We start from the raw sequence: 22,545 nt of genomic DNA, 5'->3' as shown, positions 1-22,545 counted from the left end.
CCCCAAAATCAGTAAAAGGTAGAAATACCTTTGACACTAAAGGATGAAAATTCTAGATATGCAACTATAGGTTAATAAGGCTAGAGCATTCCTCCAGCTAGTATTTCTGAGAGAGATCAGCGTAATAATGACTGCTAAAAGAAAAATTAAACCACAACACAGACTTGTAGGGGATTTTAATGGCATGAAAAGAAAACAAGCGCACACACAAACAAACCTGTAATAGTTTTCATCAAAGAAAGTACTTACCTGACATTTTTCCCTTGTTCTCTCAACATCTTCACCAGATCAGCTATGGGGTACTGAGCTTTTGCTGCACATAAACCATAACCTGAAAGAATTTCCAAACTTTAAGCAATTTTTTTGTGTCAGTGCAGACAGAATAGTTACAGACAGTAAGTGTACTTGCCACACACAGAGACATTCTCATATGTAAAAATAGACAAACGAATAATAAATCCCTCTTTTTATATACATAGATAAATATATCAGATACTCATATTCCCAGGGGAGTTTCAGTCTGACCACTGTAATTCATCTCATCTTTTTGGTCTCCTGACCACTAATAGTGTAGCGGTTTGACCAGTCAAACTACACAAGTAACTTATTTCAGGTTCACAAAAACATGTGTTCCCCTCTATCAGAAAAGGATGTTTCAGACAGCTACACTGAAAAATTGATAAAGAGGCTACTATGAGGTTACTTCACCACCATAGCCTCAATAAAATTTTGGATTTGCATAATGCAAATCTAGTAGTTGAATACGGCTTTTAGCAGCAAATAATCTTTTCAGTCATTCTGTCTGAATTAATTCATCAGAGCAATAATGCCCAGGAAGAAAATGCAGAGTATAAATTACTAATGGTGTCCTCAAGGTTTGACGACAGGAGCAAGAGGCAAACTCCTAGAAGATGTTTGGAAGCTTTGCTGGAAACAAAGGTAACTTCACAAATTAGAACCCTACCTCACTGATGTTTTCATTTAAGCTGAAGCAAAATGAAAGACGATTTTGGTTTTTAGCATTCTTCTCATTCTAATGCTAAAATAAATTTAACACAATAGTTGGCCATTCAGTTGAAGGAAAACAAGTCTTGAGCTATTCCCTACCTGACCTCTCCTAACAGGGAATGTGCTATTGAACCAGATGAGCCTACAGCCAACACAATAGTTTCAGACAATTGAGAGGTTTGGTTTTCAGCGCTTTTCTACTTTAATTCCAGTATTTATTGTATGCTAACTACGTTTGAGATGTTTTTCTGCCTTTTTTTAATAAAACAATGCAGAATTGAGCAAGTAGATGAGAAACATAAACAAAATCCTCTCTTTCAGTAACTTCACAGACAGATATTCTGTTGTTGGTACCCCTGGTACTGTGGCGGTGCTTGGAAACTCACACCACAACACAAAATTAACTGTAAACATAATTTACAAAAGACAGTCTTTGTCCTGAAGAATTTTAAATCTAAATAAATAGGATGAAGATTGAAGAGACACACACAAGGAAAAATAAAGTGGCATACACATGTCTACACAGAGGAATGATGACTGACCTGGGAACAAAAACAGATACCACAGACCCAGACAACATTTGACATGCTGCTGCTATGTTGCAACTGCATGACAGGCTACAGTTTTCTGTTTTGTTTTGGGTTTTCCTTTGGTTAGTTGTTTTTTTTTAATAATACATCCTCTGAACATCTTGCTGTATGAGTCTAGAGTGTCTTACCTGGAGTAATAATAATATTATTGGCTTCCTTTATCATTTCAATTGCATTGTCCACATTAATTTCTGTGTGGGTTCCAGTAATTTCCATGGGCTTCCCACCAGCTGTTGATGTGGTGCCATAGCCCCCTAGAATCACATTTGCAAGGGAACGGTTCATAGCCTGAAACACAAGAGGTTTTTGATCAGCTAAAGTTGAAATCCAAAAATAAAAGGAGAGATGTCCACAAAGAAAACTTCTGAAAATATTAAAGCCTTCCTGACAATAGTCTTTATCTACTGGTTTTGCCTGCTTACAACTCAAAATTTCTTAAAACAGGCTCCTTAAAACCAAGACCCAGATTAACACAAGAATAGCAAACATCAGCTTCTAAAGCATTGCATTACACATGTAATGAGAGATCATCAGCATTTCCCCAAGACAAAGAACAGCACACAAACAGCAAATATTGGTCTCTTTTTGTTAGTAAAAGTGAGGGATATAAAAGAATACATATTTGATGACAGTTTGTGGGGTTTGGGTTTTGGTTTTGGTTTTTTTTTTTTTTTACGTACATAGATATATATGCACACAATTTTTGCAAGATACTTTCTTAGGTTCTTGTAAAACATGTAAGCAGAGAACTGCTGTATGATAGCATGCAAACCATGTAGCTCTTACAAGGTAGCACAGAAGCAAAAATCCTACAGCGTCAAGACAGGAAAGAACACAACAAAGCTAAGTAGCCACACAAAACTAACCAAATGCTAACTCAAAACAAATTGTAATGAGTGAAGGGGGCCATTAACTTACTGGGTGAGCACCAAAGGGGAACAAGAGATCCTAAAGCTCCTAGTTTAAGAGGAGAACACATCCTCAAAATTTGGCTCTGTTAGATACATAGCCAGGAAAAGCCACTGGCTAAATGCTTTCACTGGCATGTGTCCTTGCAAGTGTGGTCCGAAAGCAGTATCTGGAAGTAGGCAAAACTTGTAATTGCAGTAAACAAAACTTTAGAAGCAGGAAAAGAACAGGATAAACTGCTTCCTTAATTAAACATGCGTGTCATACATCTGCTGCACTAGTTCAGAAGCCACAGAAAAATTTAAGAATGGATCTGGAGAGGCACACACATAAGCAAGAGGAAACACCCACACAAAAGTATGCTTCCAAGTGTCCATTTTCCACTGACATTTCAAATCATGCAACTCCACAGGTTTTTTGCTATAGCCTGAGAAGACATGCCATTCTGTGAAATTCATCATCTAGCAAACAAGCACAATGAAGACGTTAGAAGAACTTTTGTTTATCCCAATAAATCATTACTGTTTCAAATACTGTAAGGAAGGCGCACAAATGCGGTGAAATCAGCATCTTTCTACTGTCGACAGCAGGCACTAGTTCATACCCTCTAAGAACACACAGACTTTGATGCGTATCACAATATTAAGCCGTCAAACAGAAACACAGACTACTTAGCATATTACAGCAGTTAAGTGCCAGGTAAGAGAGCCTAGACAGAGGAATACCCTCTTCAGATGTTGCGCACGCTAAGCTTACAAGAAACAAAGCTTTTTCTACTCATATCTAAACCAAAAGACAACAGTAAGACCATGCCAAAGGAAAAAAAAAGTTCAAATATTACTAGAAATCTGAGAATCCACACAAAGCAAGCATGAGGTTGAAGCACCCTTGCCTGACTCCACACCAAAGAGCAGATGAAAGAAGAGGGAAGTCTGGCAAAAAAAAAGGGGTGGTACAGAGGCTTCAAAATGAGCCAAGACCTCTTCAAGCAACAATTTACCAATGCAGCTGAGACCTACCCAGCACAGGGACAGTATGGGAACTCTTCCATAGCCTCTTTTGCCTTCTTTACCACCACAGACCACAAACATACACGAATAAAGTGCAGGCTTCACCATTCATGGATAATCCAACCACCAGCAAAAAGCCCTCTATGCTGTGCATACACAGGTGATACTGGCCAGGAGCTTACAGCCCAAGGAAAACCAAACCCTTGATGCCTGAGAAGTCCAAGTCCTTCCACTGTGCCCACAGAAACCACACACAGCTAGTACAGGTGATGGGCCAGCATACAATTCATAAAACTGACACAGTTTGTCCCTTCTCTTGCTCTGTTTCATCACCCCAATTAATGGTTCCTCTTCGACCTGAAGTGTTTTCCCCATCCCTCAGCATACTGATTCTACTACTACAGTTGCAATCATCAAGTATTCACTCTGCAAAAAAATGGGATAAGGACATGCTAATACAATCAAGTGTTCTGAAGAATACAGGTTGTGTTACGTATTTTAAAAGAAGTCACAATTCACAGGATGAGTGAACAGAACAGGCATTTGCTTTTTCCTTTTGAAGTTAAATTCTCTGTCCTTAACTCACCCTGCTAATAGGTGCAAAAGAGGGATGGGTGGAAAAATCAAGCACATAACCACTTAGGTTTTGCACTCTTATCTGAATAGATGTTGGCCAATTTTATCAACTCAAACTTTAAGAGATTATCTGGAGATGCTTTAGATGATTAAGCTACAGTTTTATCACAAAAAGTAACTGGAAGTGTTGTAAAAGGAAGTTTTCAACTGTTAAGATGTTTCCACAAACACGTTCTCACCTGTACTAGATGGGCTTCAATAAATACACTGCTTTGGATGGAAGTCATACTGGGGGGGGAAGGAGGGGAAAACTGTTGCTTCATTAGCACAGGTTGCAACAGCCTAAAGCAGAGTATATTGAGCATTTTTTCTCCTGAAATGCAGCTTCAAGACAATGATAGTGAATCCCCTGATGATAACAATGCTTTTAAAAAAAAGTAATTATTTCCATTAAAGGAAGTAAAGCAGAAAAGAAAAATGCTGGGCTAAAAACAAGTTACTCTGCTTATTATGCACAAATTATACAAAATAATTTTAATCTTACTGGCTGATCAACTTTAATTGTCTAAGTTTAAGTAAAGCAGCACAAGATTTCTAGAGTACTACCTCACAAATTAAACTTCCTGAAATTTGAGAAATACATAGAGGAAAGCCACTCTCTCACTGCATAACTATTTCGCTACTGTCACTGCGTAAGTATTTTGTAAATTACTTCCCCAGGCTTCCTATTTACGTAGATTCCTCCAACCAACAGATGCACATATCTCAAAACTCTCTGTGAATGCTGAGAGGAGCTAGCAATAAAATAAAAAAAGGAAGGGGACAGTAAAAGAAAAATGAAGGTATAGAGTGACTGCCTACTGGTAAATACATACCCAACAGATTGTATTTTCACCAAGACTTACAAGAATTTGATCTTTAAAGAATATACTTTTCATACCTGTGTTGCCCATAAGCATCATCTTTCTACTGACATGGACTAAACTGCTGACTGTATCCAAATATATGTGTATATATATATTTGTGTATAAAAAGATGGCCATGAGCCACATAATCTGATTTCCTTCTGATAAGGAGACATAAAATGTTCAAGAAAGAACAAGATTCTTAAAAATTCGTACCTGGGATTGTTCATTTGAACTCACCTCCATGAAGCTGCACAAAAATACTTTTTTAAGCTTTTCTGAAACTGTTCCTCAAGAGAGATGAAAATGAATGACACTGAACATTCCTAACATGGTAACAACACTATTTATCAGCAGAGACGAAGTAAAAGACGACAGCCAGGGCTGACCATAGGAAAACATCAGGACAGGAGAACAGCGACACTGATCATACAAGAACACAAGAGCAGAAGTGAAACAGAATTACACAACAGAGAATCAGGAGGTTGCCAGCTGTTGCACTGTGAACAGCTTTCTTTAAGTCATTACCTCTCCATCTTTGAAAACAGAAAGGAGAGAGACACGGGAAAACAAGAGACTTCTGTATAAAGGTTCCAGAGAAAAGGAGACCATTACTAATAATGCAATATGATTTACACACAGAGCTGAAGCTCAAGTTTGCTCTGACACAGACATTAGTATCAGCAATACGTTAATGCAAGCCTGCTGCCACCCTGTGGTACTTTAAAGCAGCTGCTCCGATGAAAGTAGCACACTCCTACACTCCAAAAAACAAACTTTAAATTACTCTTTAATCGAACCAAACATTTTTTAAAGGAACTCACAACTTAAAAGTATCTTCTGCTGATAAATTTTAAATTTAGCTTAAATTTAACAACACTACAGAGTGATAACGAATAAAAAAAACACCTGAGCACAAGTAATCATACCTATTTGAGCCCAGATTCAAACGCTCAATGCCCAAGACAATGCAAAGGCTTTCCTCAGTTTTGAAGCATGTATCTCTCCAAACCAAAGAGAGATGACTGACATCTAATCCAACAGTTTCAATCAAGTATTTTCTAGTCTGTAAACACTTAGCAGGTTGGTCTTCAATTGCTTATCTTCCTAGCAAACATACTGAATAAGGTTTTTCATTACTTGGAAAACAAGCACAATTTCTGCTGACTTCTTACCACACACATGATGTAAGAGAGGATGGCACCAGAGGAGCCAATGAGTGCACCAACAATGGTCAGCAAGTTGTTGTTCAGTAGAAAGCCCTCGGCACACAAAGCCCATCCAGAATAACTGTTCAGGACAGTAATAACCACAGGCATGTCAGCACCTCCAATAGCTGCTGTTAAAGTGACACCCTGGAAAGGGAAAGAAAATACTTCAGTGTAAGCTACGAGTAAGGAGAACATGCAGAAAAGACAGTCTGCCTACAGCACTGAAAAATAAGTATCAAGTTACTTAATAACCTATTCAAGTATTTTCAATGTAGGAGACATCGAGCTGTGGCCTGAGGACTGGACTTACTGATACTTGCCTTTTGAAAGAGGACAGGAAGGCACTCCACTGTCGTCATCCTGTGCTTAGTCACGTACTTTCACTCACAAAAATATCCTACCAGCTCCATGGAACTGTTCATACCATTAAAGGATTCATACTGAGCAGTCTTTGCAAGACTCAGTTTATGGAATGCTAATATGCAGGGTAAATTTTGCAACAGCTGGTGTGAGTTAATGGGGAAAGTTACACATGGGGATAATCTTACAAAGTTACCCTGATAACCTGTAGATCCAGTGCTCTTTTAAGTATTTTAAGGATAAACTTTCCAAAAAGTCTTTTAAAATATCAGTTTGTCATATAAAAGGCTCCATTAAGCCATAGCTGCAAAAAGTAATTATATACATATGTGCCTGTTCTCTGGAACAGTTCTAGTTTACAGCTACATTTAGGAAAGTCAGTTGCTACTTGCTACTGCAAGTTAGCACACAGGCACTATGATGATTGTGACTCAGGATGGTAAAATACAGTCATCAAGAGGAAACTTGCAAAGCTGAAGAACAAACTGCATGTTTAATTTGTTTCACCTACAATTCTCCGACTTACCATTATGGCTGACAGAGCTGACACAGAACCTAAGCAAGTAATTCCCGTAGTGTAACTAGGGTCAATCATGTACGGAACCATTCCACCAATGCTGGCAGCCAGCAATCCTGCATTCAATGCATGTCGACCAGGCAAGAGCAGTGGTGCAGAATTCAGGATACCTGTAAAAAAATGCATATTCAGAGATTGACACATACATGCAGGAGAGCCTGCCTCTTGCCTTCAGAGAAGACTGAATACCTCAGCAAAAGAAAAATTAAAAAAGGGAGGGGCAGAAGATAAAACAAGTTAGTTGAAGCTGAGACCTTGTGCTGACTCAGTACTGCGATACACTCTAGATTCTCAAATACTCCTGTTTAAACTTTTGTTTTACTTCCTAATCTCGTTGAAGTGCCTCAAAAAAATCACTAAATTCTCTTCTCCTCTTGAAATGCCTTTTTTTTTTTTTTTTTTAATAAAAGGTACTTTCATTCTGGCCCCAAGTCTTTGGGTCTTGTGTGTGACATTCTGTAATCAAAGCTTTTAGCTGCAACTTCTTACTACAGGTATTATCTCAGACTCTCAAAAGCTGGGTGCTTAGAAAAATACGACTATGCAGGTAACACTCCTGCTTTCAAATGCTTTAATTTCATCAGTACCCTCAGTCACACAGACTTCCCACAGCTTCCCACATTGGTAGAGACTTGAGGGGAAAAGAGGGTTCGGTATTTGTGTGATTCACTTTAAGACGACAATTACATAATTTATTTTCACCCTAGGGTTATTTTTCCCCCCAAACAACACAGCAAAAAGTAAAAATAATGCAAGTTTATCTGTCACTTTTGGTGTAAGTAATTACTTACCAAGTGTCTAATTTAAATTTTGCTGAATTCAAGGGAAAGAATGAACTTATGGTCTCAGGACTAGGAGTCAAAGATGTGTAACCTACTACCTCTAGTTCAACAGTATAGACAAGCTTGTTATTATTGTGCTGGTATGAAAATGCAAGGGGGGAAAAAAATAAAAAAAATAAAATAAATTCAGCCCAGGACAGTGGGCTGAAACAGGCAGTGAAGTTCACCAGGGACATGTGCACAAATCACTGAGGGAGCAGAGGGTGTAAGATGGAGAAGAGAAAAAAATAACCAAGAAGAAATAAATGAGTTAACTACTTAGCAGAAATACATCAGAAATACATACTACTGACAAATCCTTCAAAAGATTATTAGAGAAGACAGCTTTCCATCCATGTCATGCTTCCTCCTTCAATGGCTGGTCTCAAACACTGAAGAAAGCAAACAGACGTTTCCCAAAGGAGCTATTGCAAAGCTAGTAAGAGGATTAGCAACAGGAAGCTCTTAGCCAGAACTTCTTAGTACAGGTATTATCTCAGTTTCTCAAAAGCTGTGTGCTTACAAAACCAAAAAAAATGCTATAAAGAAACCTTCAGGTGTATAAGAACCAGGAATGAGTTAAGTATTTAATTTAGAAAGCATATTTACTAAAACAGTAAAAGGTACAGAGCATGGAGTTTGCACAGTAGGTAAACGGGCACTGAACTGAATGGTTTAAAGGGAGGCAGTCTCAACCAATGCCGCAAGCTACCTATCTAAATGAAGCCTACAATGCTAAGAACAAAATCCCATAAATATTAGCGGTGCTCACTGAGTCCAGCAACACCAGGGTTTCAATTAAAATGTCTGCGCAGGAATATGAAGTTGTGATCACAAAAGTTCAATAAAATGCATTATAGAACGTGTCAGATAGTGTCTTAACAACACTAATGCAACACTTATTTCTAGACGAGATGAACTAAGGGAAGCTTACATGACTTGGTAATTAATAGCAGTAGTATGTCCAAGCACTGAAGACAACCTTTCATAACTAAAGCTGTACAGAAATTAAACAGAATTAAAAAGAAAAACGTATACTCATAAGAATTAAACATACAAACTTTTACCTGATGCAAAATACAAGGTTTCTTGCCAATTACACAGCAGTCTAAAGACAGAGCTAAACCTTGGGAGAAGAAAAAACCCTTTAAGAAATACTTAAGTCTGAATGGAAGGTCTCACCTTGCAGTTTTCCATAAGCAATAAGAGAGCCACTGAAAGTCACTCCACCAATGTATGTGCCAAGGTATGCCACAACCTTGGTGAGGTTTGCAGCTGGATCAGTAGCGAAGTGAGGATATTCAATCATGTATTCTGCTACACAGGTGAGCACCGCAGCCAAACCAACCAAACTATGGAAAGCAGCCACTAACTGAGGCAGATCTGTAATCTGGATGCGTTTAGCAATCGTCAAACCTATTGAGAGTTGAAAACAGAAGGGAAGCCTTACACAACAGAACCAATCTGTTTAGCTAGAAATTTAACGTATCATGGTTTAATGTGCAATGAATACATGCACACACGTGCCTGTTCCAATGGAAAAATTTGTTCTACACTATAAATTGTTATGGCATTTAACTGAAAGCTGCCTATGTGTATTTTGTGCAATGAGGATATCATGGAAATTAGAGAGAAGATTCAAGTGTATCATGTTCTTAGAAGCTTCACTAAATATTGAGAAATTCAACATTTTCTGTAACAGAAACACAGTGTGAAAAAGGGAATTTGGCAGCATTCAGTCAGGAACTGAATAGAAGTATGAAGTTGGGTAAGTTCATTCACCTCTGCATACCCAGTTTCCCTAACAGAGATGGTGTGCTCCTGCTTTTCCACCAGTCTTCCCATTCTTTACGACATCCTGATGCATTAATAAAAGCCCTGGGACTTAGGATTCTTTGTTCACATATTTGCAAAATAACATACACAAGCCATAAACGTAAGTTAGTCAATTCACCTGTGAGCCACACAGTATTGTGTGTATATACAGCTTGCATAAATGCATGTATAGAGCATATATTGTTAGTTTATAGTATCATACACATACCTATGGTACCACCAAGTGCCATTGCACCTGACATCTGTGCCAACAATTCAGGTGAGGGTTTAAGGCCTCCAAGAGTTGCTGCTAAACCTCCTGCAACACCAATCATACCCAAAGCATTTCCAAGACGAGCTGTTCCTTGGGTGGACAGACCAGCCAGGGCACCAACACAGCATAAGCCTGAGCCCAGATACATGATCTTTAAAATAAGAAAAACATTACGCATACATTAAGTAAAGACAAAGTGCATAATCACTACAAAAATCTTTCTGATTATTACGCAAAAGGGCTGATTTCTCCAGAATGTGTATAAGTCACAGTTCTTAACTGAAGTCAAAGCTCTTGACTGTGAGAAACTGTTGTACAGGATGTGATTTTGGCCAACTAAAATGCGGTATCTATTAAAACTTCTTCCCCACTTTATGACCCTAGTTTATCTGCACTATGAATACTAAACTTGACTCAAGCCAATTTTCCTCATCAGTTCAGAAGCAAGTTTTTCTTTAGTACAAACCCAAAGCTAAACTGTCCTGTTCATTATAGAAATAGTTTCAGAATTTTCTTATAACACATCTGAAACCCTGTTTTCAAAAAGTATAAACAAACTTAAATGAACTGAGCTGTACATGTCTAAATAACTGAAAAAACTCTAATATAGTACAAGCCCCTGGCATAAAGGTACGTTTGGAGTCACTTTTTCCAAACACAGAAGGCAATACACATTGATTTTTCTTACTATGAAAACAAATGCAAACAAAAGTTTACCATAAAAGGTGCTATACGTACAATCCATGTGCATCCCTCTGTGTTGAAATCTCATCCCATCCAGATATCATACCTACTTTAACTGCCACACCAAGTTGAATTTTCAGAAAGATTTAAATCAAAGACTGATTTCTGTAGTCACTCTAATATTTAAGCTGCAATTTAGGAAAACTGCCCAATAAATAACGAAGTACCTGCTGCTTTACAGAAAAAAAAAACCTCAAAGCTTTTAAAATTTGCAAATTCAGCATTTGGGGTATGATTGCGAGCCTAAAGTTAATCTGCTTCAGATTGACTTTGTGCGAATACATAGCTGATGAAAAGACCATGGCTGATTTGTTATTTACTCCTCAGAGTAAGCAGTGAAGAAGCATACCATGCTGTGAACAGTGGGCTAAAAGCCACATTATCTTCTCACCTGTTCAATATTATAGCCACCATTGAGAGCAGCTGCATAGCCTCCTACAAATACACCACCAGGAAGTAGGTACAAGTAGTTGTATTCAGGAGGATCTGTGGGACGTTTGAACATATCCAGCATTCTCTGTGTAACTAGGAACCCACCTGGCCAAAGTAAAGGAACAATTTTACAGAAATAAAATCTGAAACTAAGCCTATCCCAAGCTATAAGAGAAATATGTGTTTAACCACGTTACTACCCAAAATTAGCAACTGACACCAATAAAGCCTCTGAAAAGCTAGTAATCTGAAAAAACACCAGGAAACAAAGGTGTAATCAGGCTGAGATCCTGTTGTCTTTTTTAACCTTTGGAGGAAATTCATAAAAGGAGTTGGAAAGCCTGGAGGGTTTGCTCTGGCTCCATACTCTACAACGACTGTAGGATACAGTTTAGTTTATGACTGTGTCCTTTTCCCTATCTACTCAAGCAAAAAGCAGTATTTATAAGTCACGTTGCTCACTTTCTTATGTTTTTTATTTGTGAAGCTGGGACTTCTGAAGCTCGAGCAAGCAGAATTTCTATGCCATTAGTATATCTTTCAAGTAGGAGAAGGAATACAAGGACAAATGCAATACCATCTTGGGATATACAGGAAAACGTATTTCATATAATCATCACCCAAAGGATACTGTAAAAGAAAAATGCACATTTAAATGCTTCCCTAAAAAAAGGTTACACCACAGGGAGTGCAAACCAGATAAAATAACTACCATGAAAATTTGGGGTGGAGGGGTATGTCTTTATTGATGGATGCTCTCAGATCCTATTCCCAGAACAGTATTTCTGGAATCTATAGAATTAAAGAGCTAGAAGAAAAAAAAGAATTACACAAATGCTTTGAAGTTACTCTCAGGAGAAAACCTAACATTCATACCTGCAATATTGACTGAAGAGATAAAGGTTGAAAGCACTGCTAGACTTTGAGGAGTGTTTTCAGGGAGATAGTTTCCTCCCATCAATACCAGCCCACCAACTGCAGTTAGTCCTATTTAAAAGAGACAAAATTGTTACTGAACCTTAAAAGGCTCTATTCCTATAGCAAGTTTCCTTTCACCTGTCAAACAGATATGAGTCAACTCAAATTTTGACCCCTACTCTACACATTACTATTTAAACAAAGACTACCATGGTCTTTTTCAGCAATACAAACATGTTTCAAAAGAAAATAAATTAGTATATGAATATCATTTTGAAGTACAGTGCCTCAAGCACAGCGTCAGCCTCTGAGGACTTGTTCAATAAAAGAAACTTTGCTTTTAACAGTCGAAGTAGATCAGACTTGTGACCTGTCACATATATACACACAGATATATAAAATCTTACATATTTATAGAGTTATTAACCTTACAGATCACTTAGGAATTTTTCTCCTTCCCCACCTCTCAAAACACATAGTTTGAGGAGAGGAAAAAAAGAATGCAGGAAGTATGAAAGACAAGTTATTTTCAGGGCAACGTTTTGGAGACATGGGAGGAAAGATGTGTTCTGTGAAAGGAGAGACTGCAGCACTTCAAGTAAAACAAACTTTAAAGCAAACAGGTTAAGAGCAAAAAATTACTTACAAAAATTAAAAATACACAGCACCACATTTGCCCTTCTTTTCAAAAAACGTACTCTCAGAAAAAGTACGTTTCAGGTGTCCTTGCTATTTATGAAAGTAAACTCAGACATGCAAAGTAGTACCAGGCTTTTTGGCATTTTAAAAGGCGAATCAGCAGAGTTCTGTCTAAAGTTCAAGTAAAAGGAGCTGTGCCTACTTCAAATAGAAAATAAGCAGTTGTGTGACAGCTACTTACCTGAGATAGCATTAGTCACTGACATAAGTGGAGAGTGAAGAGCAGGAGTCACACCCCATACTGTATGGTACCCCACTATTCCAGCTAGGCCAAATGTCGTCACCATTTGAGTGAAAGCAGTATTAGGAGCTACAATGCCCAGTCCTAACATGCTGGCTAAACCTAGAAGAAAAAGCACAGCAAAACTTTTCTATAACTTTCCAGGGGTTTCTTACATTTAAACTCTGTACAACAGGAGTCCAGCAAAATGGAGTTTTGTACATGAACATGGATTATCTTTGTCAACTACAAGGCTCTTTCGGTGCTTGTGTTTCTTTTACAACAGAATATAAAACCATAAATATAAAACACACATCTTTGTTGTGCATGCACACAAAGCCGCAAAAATAGGTTTCTACACCAACACTGAATCCTGTCACTCTCCTGTTCTATAGCAAAAATGTAGAAGAATCACAGTAATACTGAGATACTACTTGGAAGACTTAAAGCGTGTACAGGAAGAACAGAAAGAATTAGAGATCCATGTGTGGTCACAGGGCCATGATCTCATTGCAATTACTGAGACATGGTGGGACAGCTCACATGACTGGAACACTGTCATGGACAGCTTATGTTCTTTTTAGGAAAGACAGGACAGCAAGGCGAGGTGGTGGAGTTGCTCTTTATGCAAGAGAGCAACTGGAATGTATCGAGCTCTCCCTGGGGGCAGAGGAAGAGCAAGTTGAGAGCTTGTGGGTAAGGGTTATGGGGCAGGCTAATATGGGAGACACTGTTGTGGGTGTTTATTACAGGCCACCTGGTCAGGATGGGGAAGCTGATGAGGCTTTCTACAGACAGCTGAGAGTCGCCTCACAATCACAGGCCTTGGTTCTCATGGGGGACTTCAATCACCCCGATATCTGCTGGGAAGGCTACACAGCCAGGCGTGTACAGTCCAGGAGGTTCCTCCAGTGTATTGATGATAACTTTTTGACTTAGGTGGTGGAGGAGCGAACAAGGAGAGGTGTACTATTGGACCTAGCACTGACAAATAAAGAGGGAGTGGTGGAGGACATTAAGGTTGGAGGCAGCCTTGACTGCAGCGATCATGAGAAGGTAAAGAGTTCAGGATCATGTGCAGTATGCACAAAACTACAAGTAGGATTGCAACCTTGGACTTCAGGAGGGCTAACTTTGATCTTCTCAAGGAACTGCTTGGAGAAATCCCATGGGTTAGGGCTCTAGAGGGTAGGGGGGCTCAAGAGAGCTGGATGATATTCAAGTCCCACTTCCTCCAAGCTCAGGATCAAGCTCAGGATCAGTGTATTCCTAAGAGGAAGAAATCAGGCAAGGGAAACAGGAGACCTGCATGGTTGAGCAATGAGCTTCTGAAAAAGCTCAAGTGGAAGAAGGGACTGACCACTTGGGAAGACTACAAGAATGCTGTCAGAGTATGCAGGGGTGAAACAAGGAAAGCCAAGACCTCCTTGGAATTGAAACTGGCAAGGTCAAAAAGAAGGGTTTCTTCAAGTACAATGGAGGCAAAAGGAAAACTAGAGAAAATGTGGGCCCGCTGTTGAATGAGACAGGTGCTATGGCAACAGATGATGCAGAGAAGGCAGAGTTACTGAATGCCGCCTTCGCTTCAGTCGTTATTGCTCCGGCCAGCCCTCTAGACTTTGGAGGTAACAGAGAAAGTCTGGAGGAAGGAAGACTTTCCCTTGGTTAAGGACGATCAAGTTAGAGACCAATTAAGTAAACTGAACATCCACAAGCCACAGAATCACAGAATCACTAAGGTTGGAAAAGACCTGTAAGATCATCAAGTCCAACCATCAACCAAAAAACCACCACCATGCCCATTAAACCATGTCCCACAATGCCACATCCACATGTTCCTTGAACACCTCCATGGGGGGTGACTCCACCACTTCCCTTGGCCATTTATTCCAGTGTGTCACCACTCTCTCAGTAAAGAAATTTTTCCTAATATCCAGTCTGAACCTCCCCTGGCGCAACTTGAGGCCATTTCCTCTTGTCCTATCACTTGTCACTTGGGAAAAAAGACAAATATCCACCTTGCTACAACCCCCTTTCAGGTAGTTGTAGAGAGCGATAAAGGTCTCCCTTCAGCCTCATCTTCTGCAGGCTGAACAACCCCAGTTCCCTCAGCCGCTCCTCATAAGACTTGTGCTCCAGGCCCCTCAACAGCTTTGTCGCCCTTCTCTAGACACGCTCCAGCACCTCAATGTCCTTCTGGTAGTGAGGGGCCCAAAACTGAACACAGGATTCGAGGTGCGGCCTCACCAGCACCAAGTACAGGGGCACGATCACCTCCCTGCTCCTGCTGGCCACATGATTTCTGATACAGGCCAGGATGCTGTTGGCCTTCTTGGCCACCTGGGCACACTGCTGGCTCATCTTTAGCCATCTGTCTACCAGCATCCCCAGGTCCTTTTCCGCCGTGCAGCTTTCCAGCCACTCTTCCCCCAGCCTGTAGCGTTGCATGGGGTTGTTGTGACCCAAGTGCAGGACCCGGCACTTGGCCTTGTTGAACCTCATACAACTGGCCTCGGCCCATCCATCCAGCCTGTCCACATCCCTCTGCAGAACCTTCCGACCCTCGAGCAGATCAACAGTCCCTCCCAACTTGGTGTCATCTGCAGCTTGCTGAGGGTGCACTCAATCTCCTCATCCAGATCATCGATAAAGATACTAAACAAGACCGACCTCAAAACTGAGCCCTGGGGGACTCCGCTTGTGACCGGCCGCCAACTGGATTTCACTCCATTCACCACAACTCTCTGGGCTTGGCCGTCCAGCCAGTTTTTTTACCCAGCGAAGAGTGCACCTGTCTAAGCCACGAGTCGCCAGCTTCTCCAGGAGAATACTGTGGGAGACAGTGTCGAAGACTTTACTGAAGTCCAGGTAGACAACAGCCTTTCCCTCACCCACTGGGCGGGTCACCTGGTCATAGAAAGAGATCAGGTTGGTCAAGCAGGACCTGCCTTTCATGAGCCCATGGGTTCATGAAGTCCATGGGTCCTGAGAGAATGCACACATTGAGTGCTGAGGGAGCTGGCAGAAGTCATTGCTGGGCCACTCTCCATCATCTTTGAAAGGTCCTGGAGAACAGGCGAGGTGCCTGAGGACTGGAGGAAAGCCAGTGTCACTCCAGTCTTCAAAAAGAGCAAGAAGGAAGACCCAGGAAGCTACAGGCCAGTCAGCATCACCTGCATCCCTGGAAAGATGATGGAACAGCTCATTCTAGGCATCATCTCAAAGCATCTGCAGGAAAAGAAGGTTATCAGAAGTAGTCAACATGGATTCACCAAAGGGAAGTCATGTCTGACCAATCCGATAGCCTCCTGCGATGGCATGACTGGATGGATAGATGAGGGGATGGCAGTGGATGTTGTCTACCTTGACTTCAGCAAGGCTTTTGACACCGTCTCCCACATCATCCTCATAGGCAAGCTTAGGAAGTGTGGGTTAGATGAATGGACAGTGGGGTGGATTGAAAACTGGCTGATAGGTAGAGCTCAGAGGGTTGGGGTTAGCGGCACAGAGTCTAGTTGGAAGTCTGTAACAAGTGGTGTTCCCCAGGGGTCAGTTCTGGGTCCAGCCCTGTTCAATACATTCATCAATGACCTGGATGAAGAGATAGAGTGTGCCCTCAGCAAGTTTGCTGATGACACAAAACTGCACGGAGTGGCAGACACCCCGGAAGGCTGTGCTGCCATTCAGTGTAACCTGGACAGGCTGGAGAGTTGGGCAGAGAGGAACCTTATGAGATTCAACAAAGGCAAGTGTAGGGTACTGCACCCGGGGAGGAATAACCCCATGCATCAGTACAGGTTAGGGACTGACCTGCTGGAGAGCAGCTCTGTGGAAAGGGACCTGGTGGACAACAGGATGACCACGAGCCAGCAATGTGCCCTTGGGGCCAAGGCCAATGGCATCCTGGGGTGCATCAAGAAGAGTGTGGCTAGCAGGTCGAGGGAGGTTATTCTCCCTCTCTACTCTGCCCTGGTGAGGCCGCATCTGGAGTACTGTGTCCAGTTCTGGGCTCCCTGGTTCAAGAAGGACAGGGAACTGCTGGAAAGGGTACAGCAAAGGGCTACAAAGATGATTAGGGGACTGGAACATCTTTCTTGTGAGGAAAGACTGAGGGACTTGGGTCTTTTTAATCTCGAGAAGAGAAGACTGAGGGGGGAATCTTATAAATACTTATAAATACCGAAGGGGTGGGTGCCAGGAGGATGGGGCCAGTCTTTTTTCAGTAGTGCCTAGTGACAGGAGAAGAGGTAATGGGCACAAACTTGGTCATAGGAAGTTCCATCTAAACATGAGGAGGAACTTCTTTGCTTTGAGGGTGGCAGAGCACTGGAACAAGCTGCTCAGAGAGGTTGTGGAGTCTCCTTCTCTGGAGATATTCAAAACTCTCCTGGACGCATTCTTGTGCAACCTGCTGTAGGTGAACCTGCTCTGGCGTGGTGGCTGGACTAGATGAGCTCCAGAGGTCCCTTTCCAACCCCTATCATTCTGTGATTCTGTGACAGAGGTTAAAATTAAGAATACTCAATTCATTAATTACCTCATGGAGAGGTTCTGATGCACACAGAATACCAAATGACAATTAGAGCCAATATTTATTTTTCAAGACAAATATGCTATTCTCAGTACTTCAATAGACTGTGGACATTTAAGTCTCATACATTACACTGAAGTTTGAAGAAAGCAATGGCATTGAACTGATTCTCTTGCAAAGTATGGGCACAGTCCCTAGCAGGAGTCCTTCAGAATTTTAAGTATTTTACTGATACTTAAATAAAGCCAAACACACATACATGCATACAGCGTAAGTCAGCACTGTTTGAAAATGTAATACTTTTGATTGAATTTCCAAAATTTTATTTTCCCTCTCAAGAGCAATTACATTACACTAATTTTGCACTAGGATACACCAGCCAATCAACTGCTCTCCCAACGAGTTATTAAATTGAATGAATAAGATGAGAAGTCACTCGAAAATATTAGCCAAATGAGGAGCACTCTACACTGATTATCCAACTCTGGAAGTTGCCTACCTGCTGTGTATACAGATGCACTAGTCATAGTTTTTCTAAAAGGTGTAATAGTAGCTGCTTTTTCCGCTTCCAGCTCTGCTACAGTCTTCTGCTTCACAGGGGCTCCTTGAGGAATGTTATTTGGTGGAGGTGCTGGGAAAATCACCTTGCCATCCTGACAAGAGATATTTACAGTTATCCCTAACATGGTAGATGCTTTACAGTTAGAGAAGCCTATTCTCCTTAATCCTGTAACTCAGATAAGACTTAACATCCTACAGCCATGCCACAGGAACATCTTCCTTTTCTGCAACAGCAGAAATCTGGGAGGCTGGATGATCAGTACAGCCTGACCAAATTAACCATACTGGCTTACACATTTTTCAGACAAGATTTAATATTGGTGTCCAAGAGCACCTGGCAGAAACACAGCACAAGGCTTCAATGCAGAAACCAAAACAAAGAGGTAAAGTCCCTTAAATGGAAAGCATTTATGTGAAATAAAACAGCGTCTTGGAAATAGCAAAATCTGCTATAGATCTTAACTGTAATCAGAGCCTGCCCAGATCTCAGCTAGGTACCAAGCATGATGTCTCACATTTCTTGCTGTTCTCCAGACCTCTGGAGGAACAACTGATGGAGCTGTCAGACCTGAGTTGTACACACCACTTCAATGGTCTGGGAGAGCTGAAGTCAATGCAAGCCTCCTCCAGAGTAGGTATCATAAGTATTACAAAATGCTGGCAACGTTATGCAGCAAAACTCAACAGAAATTAATACCTCTTACCTCAACTGCAAATTATTATTTCCTAATAGTTGCAGGAGGAGAGCCCATACTGGCCCATGCCCTAAGTTCATATTTTATTATTTCCTAACAGAGCTTAAAGTATCCTGCATATTCTAGTTCCACCAGTTTTTTTTTGAAATTACTCTTATAAGAACAGAAACATGCATGTATTTAAAAAAAAAAAGTTTTTCTGGTCCTATAGTAATGTTTCAAACATGTTTTAAATAACTATGCTTTCATCACATGAATACAACTTGCAAATTTAATCTTTTTCCTATTATTCCAGAGCAGACATTAGGTATTTGTTTAACCACGACAAGAAGACAAAAGCAAAGAGGTTTTCCTTCACAAAAAGGGACAGGAATATGCAGCTGAATAAAAACACGATTGCCCACACTGTCTATCAAGACACATCGGAAGTCTCTTGGCATGCAGTATCTCTGAATGCATTTTAAAGAGACAACACTGGTAAGTGTAAAACTATGTACTCACAAATTAAGAAGAGAATATTTACTGACTTACTTTCATGACTACAGTTCCTCTAATAACATGATCCAGAGTCCCATAATCAAATTCATCTTTTGGATCAAAGTAGAAGTTCTCTTTGTCAGGACTAATAGCCTTTAGGAGTTTGGTAATATTATTGGAATAAAGAGTACTGGCCTGAGTAGCCATTCTGCTAGGCAGGTCTGTGTAGCCGATGTGTGTAACACCCTGAAAAAATGCAAATAAAATATTAAGGATTAGTTCAATCTCTGAAGAAGCAGCATCTCATCCAATATATCCTTCTAGAAATATATATCCAAACTGTTTCACTTATTTCTGGTTTTAACCCCAGCTAAAACTGTTACCTGCAGCTCCAACATTATTAAGTCAGGGGAGGATTACTCACAACAGTTACACAATTCAACATGATCAAACCCAACACCTTAAATGCTCTTAGCAACAAGCCTACATAGACAGGAAGATGTATTGGTGCAAGAACGTGTCCTCTCCAAATGCTACCATCCTCTCAAAACTTAGCTTCTTAAAGCAACCAGGTAACAGATTATTGTGCCCAATGCTTGGCACCTTCTCAGTCCTTCTGGAGGCCATGCACTGGAGGAGACTTTTTATAGGACAGCAAAAGGAGCTTCCTCAAAGCTAGCTAGCTGTGCAACTAATGTGCCCAGGTTCACATTTATGTAAAGATGTAACATAATATATCCACACTGTTTAAAGAACAAATGTGAGTTTACCTGGCTATCAGGCTCTTGAGCTTTTGCAAGGTATGGGAAGCTGAGGCTGGCATACCCTCTTCATGTTCAAGCAGGCTTGTGTTAAAACACTGCTCCCACAACTTAAAGCTAAGATCCACGCATGCTTCCAGGAACGCTGGCTTCTTAACGCAACGCTCCGGCACACTGCAAATAGTTCTGCACTGCTGCTCTTTTCCACAGCTAGGTGCCAGTACGCTATATGCAGTGGTAATATTCCTCTGACTAAAAGCACTCCATATAAATTCTTCATGCAAGTATCTGCTTATTTCTGTTCTACATACTCTAATTTCAGTTTTTAAGTAATGACATCAAAAGCCCTAGAAAACCACAAAGCCAAATACAATGCATGACTCATAATATATACACACAAAGCCCTGCTTATAGTAATGACAACCATGGCAGCAATTTGTGCTACCGGCTTCCCTAATAACATCATTATGTCCTTATATTACCAAATAACAACCTTGGAAATCTGCTACTTTAAACCTCATCACCCAAGTTTCTATAACTGCTAATAGATTTCTCACAAATAGGAAAAATAAAACCCAAAAAGCAGAAAAACAAGCTCTCAACTGAGCCAACGAACACTGGAGCAAAACCAAAGTAGTTCAGTCCAGAGCAAAATTGCTGACTTTAATGAACCAATTCACGCTACTCCTAGTTTGGGTTACAAGTGGTTTAGATACTCTAGGGCAGACACACTCATGTTGGCAAAGCTAAAGATATACAAAGACAGCACTCTCCTGAAGCTGAAACTGTATTGAGCTAAGCCAGAGACTTTGCACTGAAGTTAACACTGACATAGTCTGAACCAGTTTAGCTCACCTACAACATGGACTGTTAACCTCCAGTTGTGGGAGATGACGAGGAAGTCAAAGAAGCTATTGCTACTTTGGTAGACCAAGAAATAGACATCAAACCACACCCTCAACTCAGCAGAGACAAAGCACTAGACTTTGAAGTCTAACTAGTAACACTTCCATAGTTTACAACCAAATTAACACTATATAATGGCATTTGTTTCTTTAAAATTTTTCAAATTGTTCTACATAGAGATGACTAGTGACCAAATGCAAATCTAAAGCATTACTTAAGCCCAAATAGCAAAATCAGTTACTCATTTTCAGCACACAGTTTACAAAACACAATGTGAATTATGCAAACTGAGAATGATCTGCAGATTAAAATGCTCACCTTATGAACATACATTTCTCCAGGCTTTGTAGTCTCAATGTTTCCCCCTGCTTCTGCAGCTAAATCCACAACAACTGAACCTTCCTTCATTGATTCAATCATATCTTTCTTAAACAAGACAGGAGCTTTTTTGCCTGATAAGACAAGGCATAGTAAATTAAACACAAAATACAGATTTTTGTCTGTAGAGCTCAGGAGATGAGTTCTCCCCTTCTCCCTCTCTCTAAACCTTATTTTTTGTAACCAAAATTTTCAAGTAATTGGTACCTAGGATGAAATGTCACAGAAAGTTTGTTTATACAGGCAGAGAGAAGAGCTCCTAGAACGTCCTGCTCCCAAGCATATCAAAAAGGTATGCATGGGCAGTCTACCAAAGATGCTGGCAAGTCCAATTCTGTCCTCAGTAAACTGACAACATCCAATCTTACAATTCAAGTCATAACCAAAAAAAAAAAAGAAATGCCACCTCATACGTTCTTAAAAGACAGATGTTGTGCAATACAAAGCACTAAGCTCTACCTTACTATGTTTCAATTACAAAAGACAGTACTGTTTCAATTGGACTTGTTTCAGTGCACCAGCTGGACAGCAGAAGTAGCAGTGAGGCAATAAATATGCAAGAGAATTATATATTCTTACTTTATTACTATCTACTCCTTGTTTAATAAGAAAATTATGATATTGAGTCAAAGACTGCTAGTTTGTGAAAACAAAGGTTGTAAAAACGGCACACACTTTAAAAACAGGCATTTAACAGGGAAGGGAAAAGGTACATGCTCACACAGACACAATTCATTAACACCTCTGTTTTCACTGCAGGCACAGCTCCAAAACATGCCAACTTACACAAAATAAATGAAAATTAGCATCTTGCACATAAAACATACCTGGAATAAGTGCTGTAGTGATGATAATATCAACGTCTTGGCACTGCTTGGCGAAGAGTTTCATTTCAGCTTCAATAAATTCTTTGGACATTTCTTTAGCATAACCACCTTGTCCCTCTCCAGATTCCTTTAAGTCTACTTCCAAAGGCTCAGCACCAAGAGACTTGAACTGTTCCAAAGCCGCAGCTCTAGGGAAAGAAAATTGCAGGGGAAGAAACAACCACTACTTTAAAAATCCACCATGACTTTTCTGGTCTTTTTAGTGGCAGTCTTCAGACAAGAGACTTAAAACTTTTTCTAGGATTAAGAAGACCATAACTAAGGTTCTCAGCCTTCTGGA

The 22,545-nt window shown here is 40.4% G+C and overlaps 1 protein-coding gene across 1 annotated transcript in view; it reads right to left on the bottom strand.

Annotated features, from left to right (window-relative positions):
* The window catches only part of NNT (nicotinamide nucleotide transhydrogenase), a 47,593-nt gene that overhangs the window by 11,947 nt on the left and 13,101 nt on the right, over nucleotides 1-22,545 (bottom strand). Inside the window, exons 7-19 of the mRNA XM_059833301.1 lie at nucleotides 22,206-22,393; nucleotides 21,319-21,452; nucleotides 19,388-19,579; nucleotides 18,100-18,253; nucleotides 13,031-13,192; nucleotides 12,109-12,219; nucleotides 11,192-11,337; nucleotides 10,012-10,207; nucleotides 9,150-9,383; nucleotides 7,096-7,256; nucleotides 6,174-6,353; nucleotides 1,727-1,886; nucleotides 250-331 (exon numbers count right to left, since the gene is read on the bottom strand). Coding sequence (XP_059689284.1) covers nucleotides 250-331; nucleotides 1,727-1,886; nucleotides 6,174-6,353; nucleotides 7,096-7,256; nucleotides 9,150-9,383; nucleotides 10,012-10,207; nucleotides 11,192-11,337; nucleotides 12,109-12,219; nucleotides 13,031-13,192; nucleotides 18,100-18,253; nucleotides 19,388-19,579; nucleotides 21,319-21,452; nucleotides 22,206-22,393 — 2,100 coding nt within the window. The remainder of the gene's footprint in view (nucleotides 1-249; nucleotides 332-1,726; nucleotides 1,887-6,173; nucleotides 6,354-7,095; nucleotides 7,257-9,149; nucleotides 9,384-10,011; nucleotides 10,208-11,191; nucleotides 11,338-12,108; nucleotides 12,220-13,030; nucleotides 13,193-18,099; nucleotides 18,254-19,387; nucleotides 19,580-21,318; nucleotides 21,453-22,205; nucleotides 22,394-22,545) is intronic.

Source organism: Gavia stellata, chromosome Z (genome assembly GCF_030936135.1).
Source record: "Gavia stellata isolate bGavSte3 chromosome Z, bGavSte3.hap2, whole genome shotgun sequence".
NCBI classification, from domain to species: Eukaryota; Metazoa; Chordata; class Aves; order Gaviiformes; family Gaviidae; genus Gavia; species Gavia stellata.
Note: the sequence above shows the minus strand (reverse complement) of the source record. Positions and strands in the feature narration are given on the sequence as shown.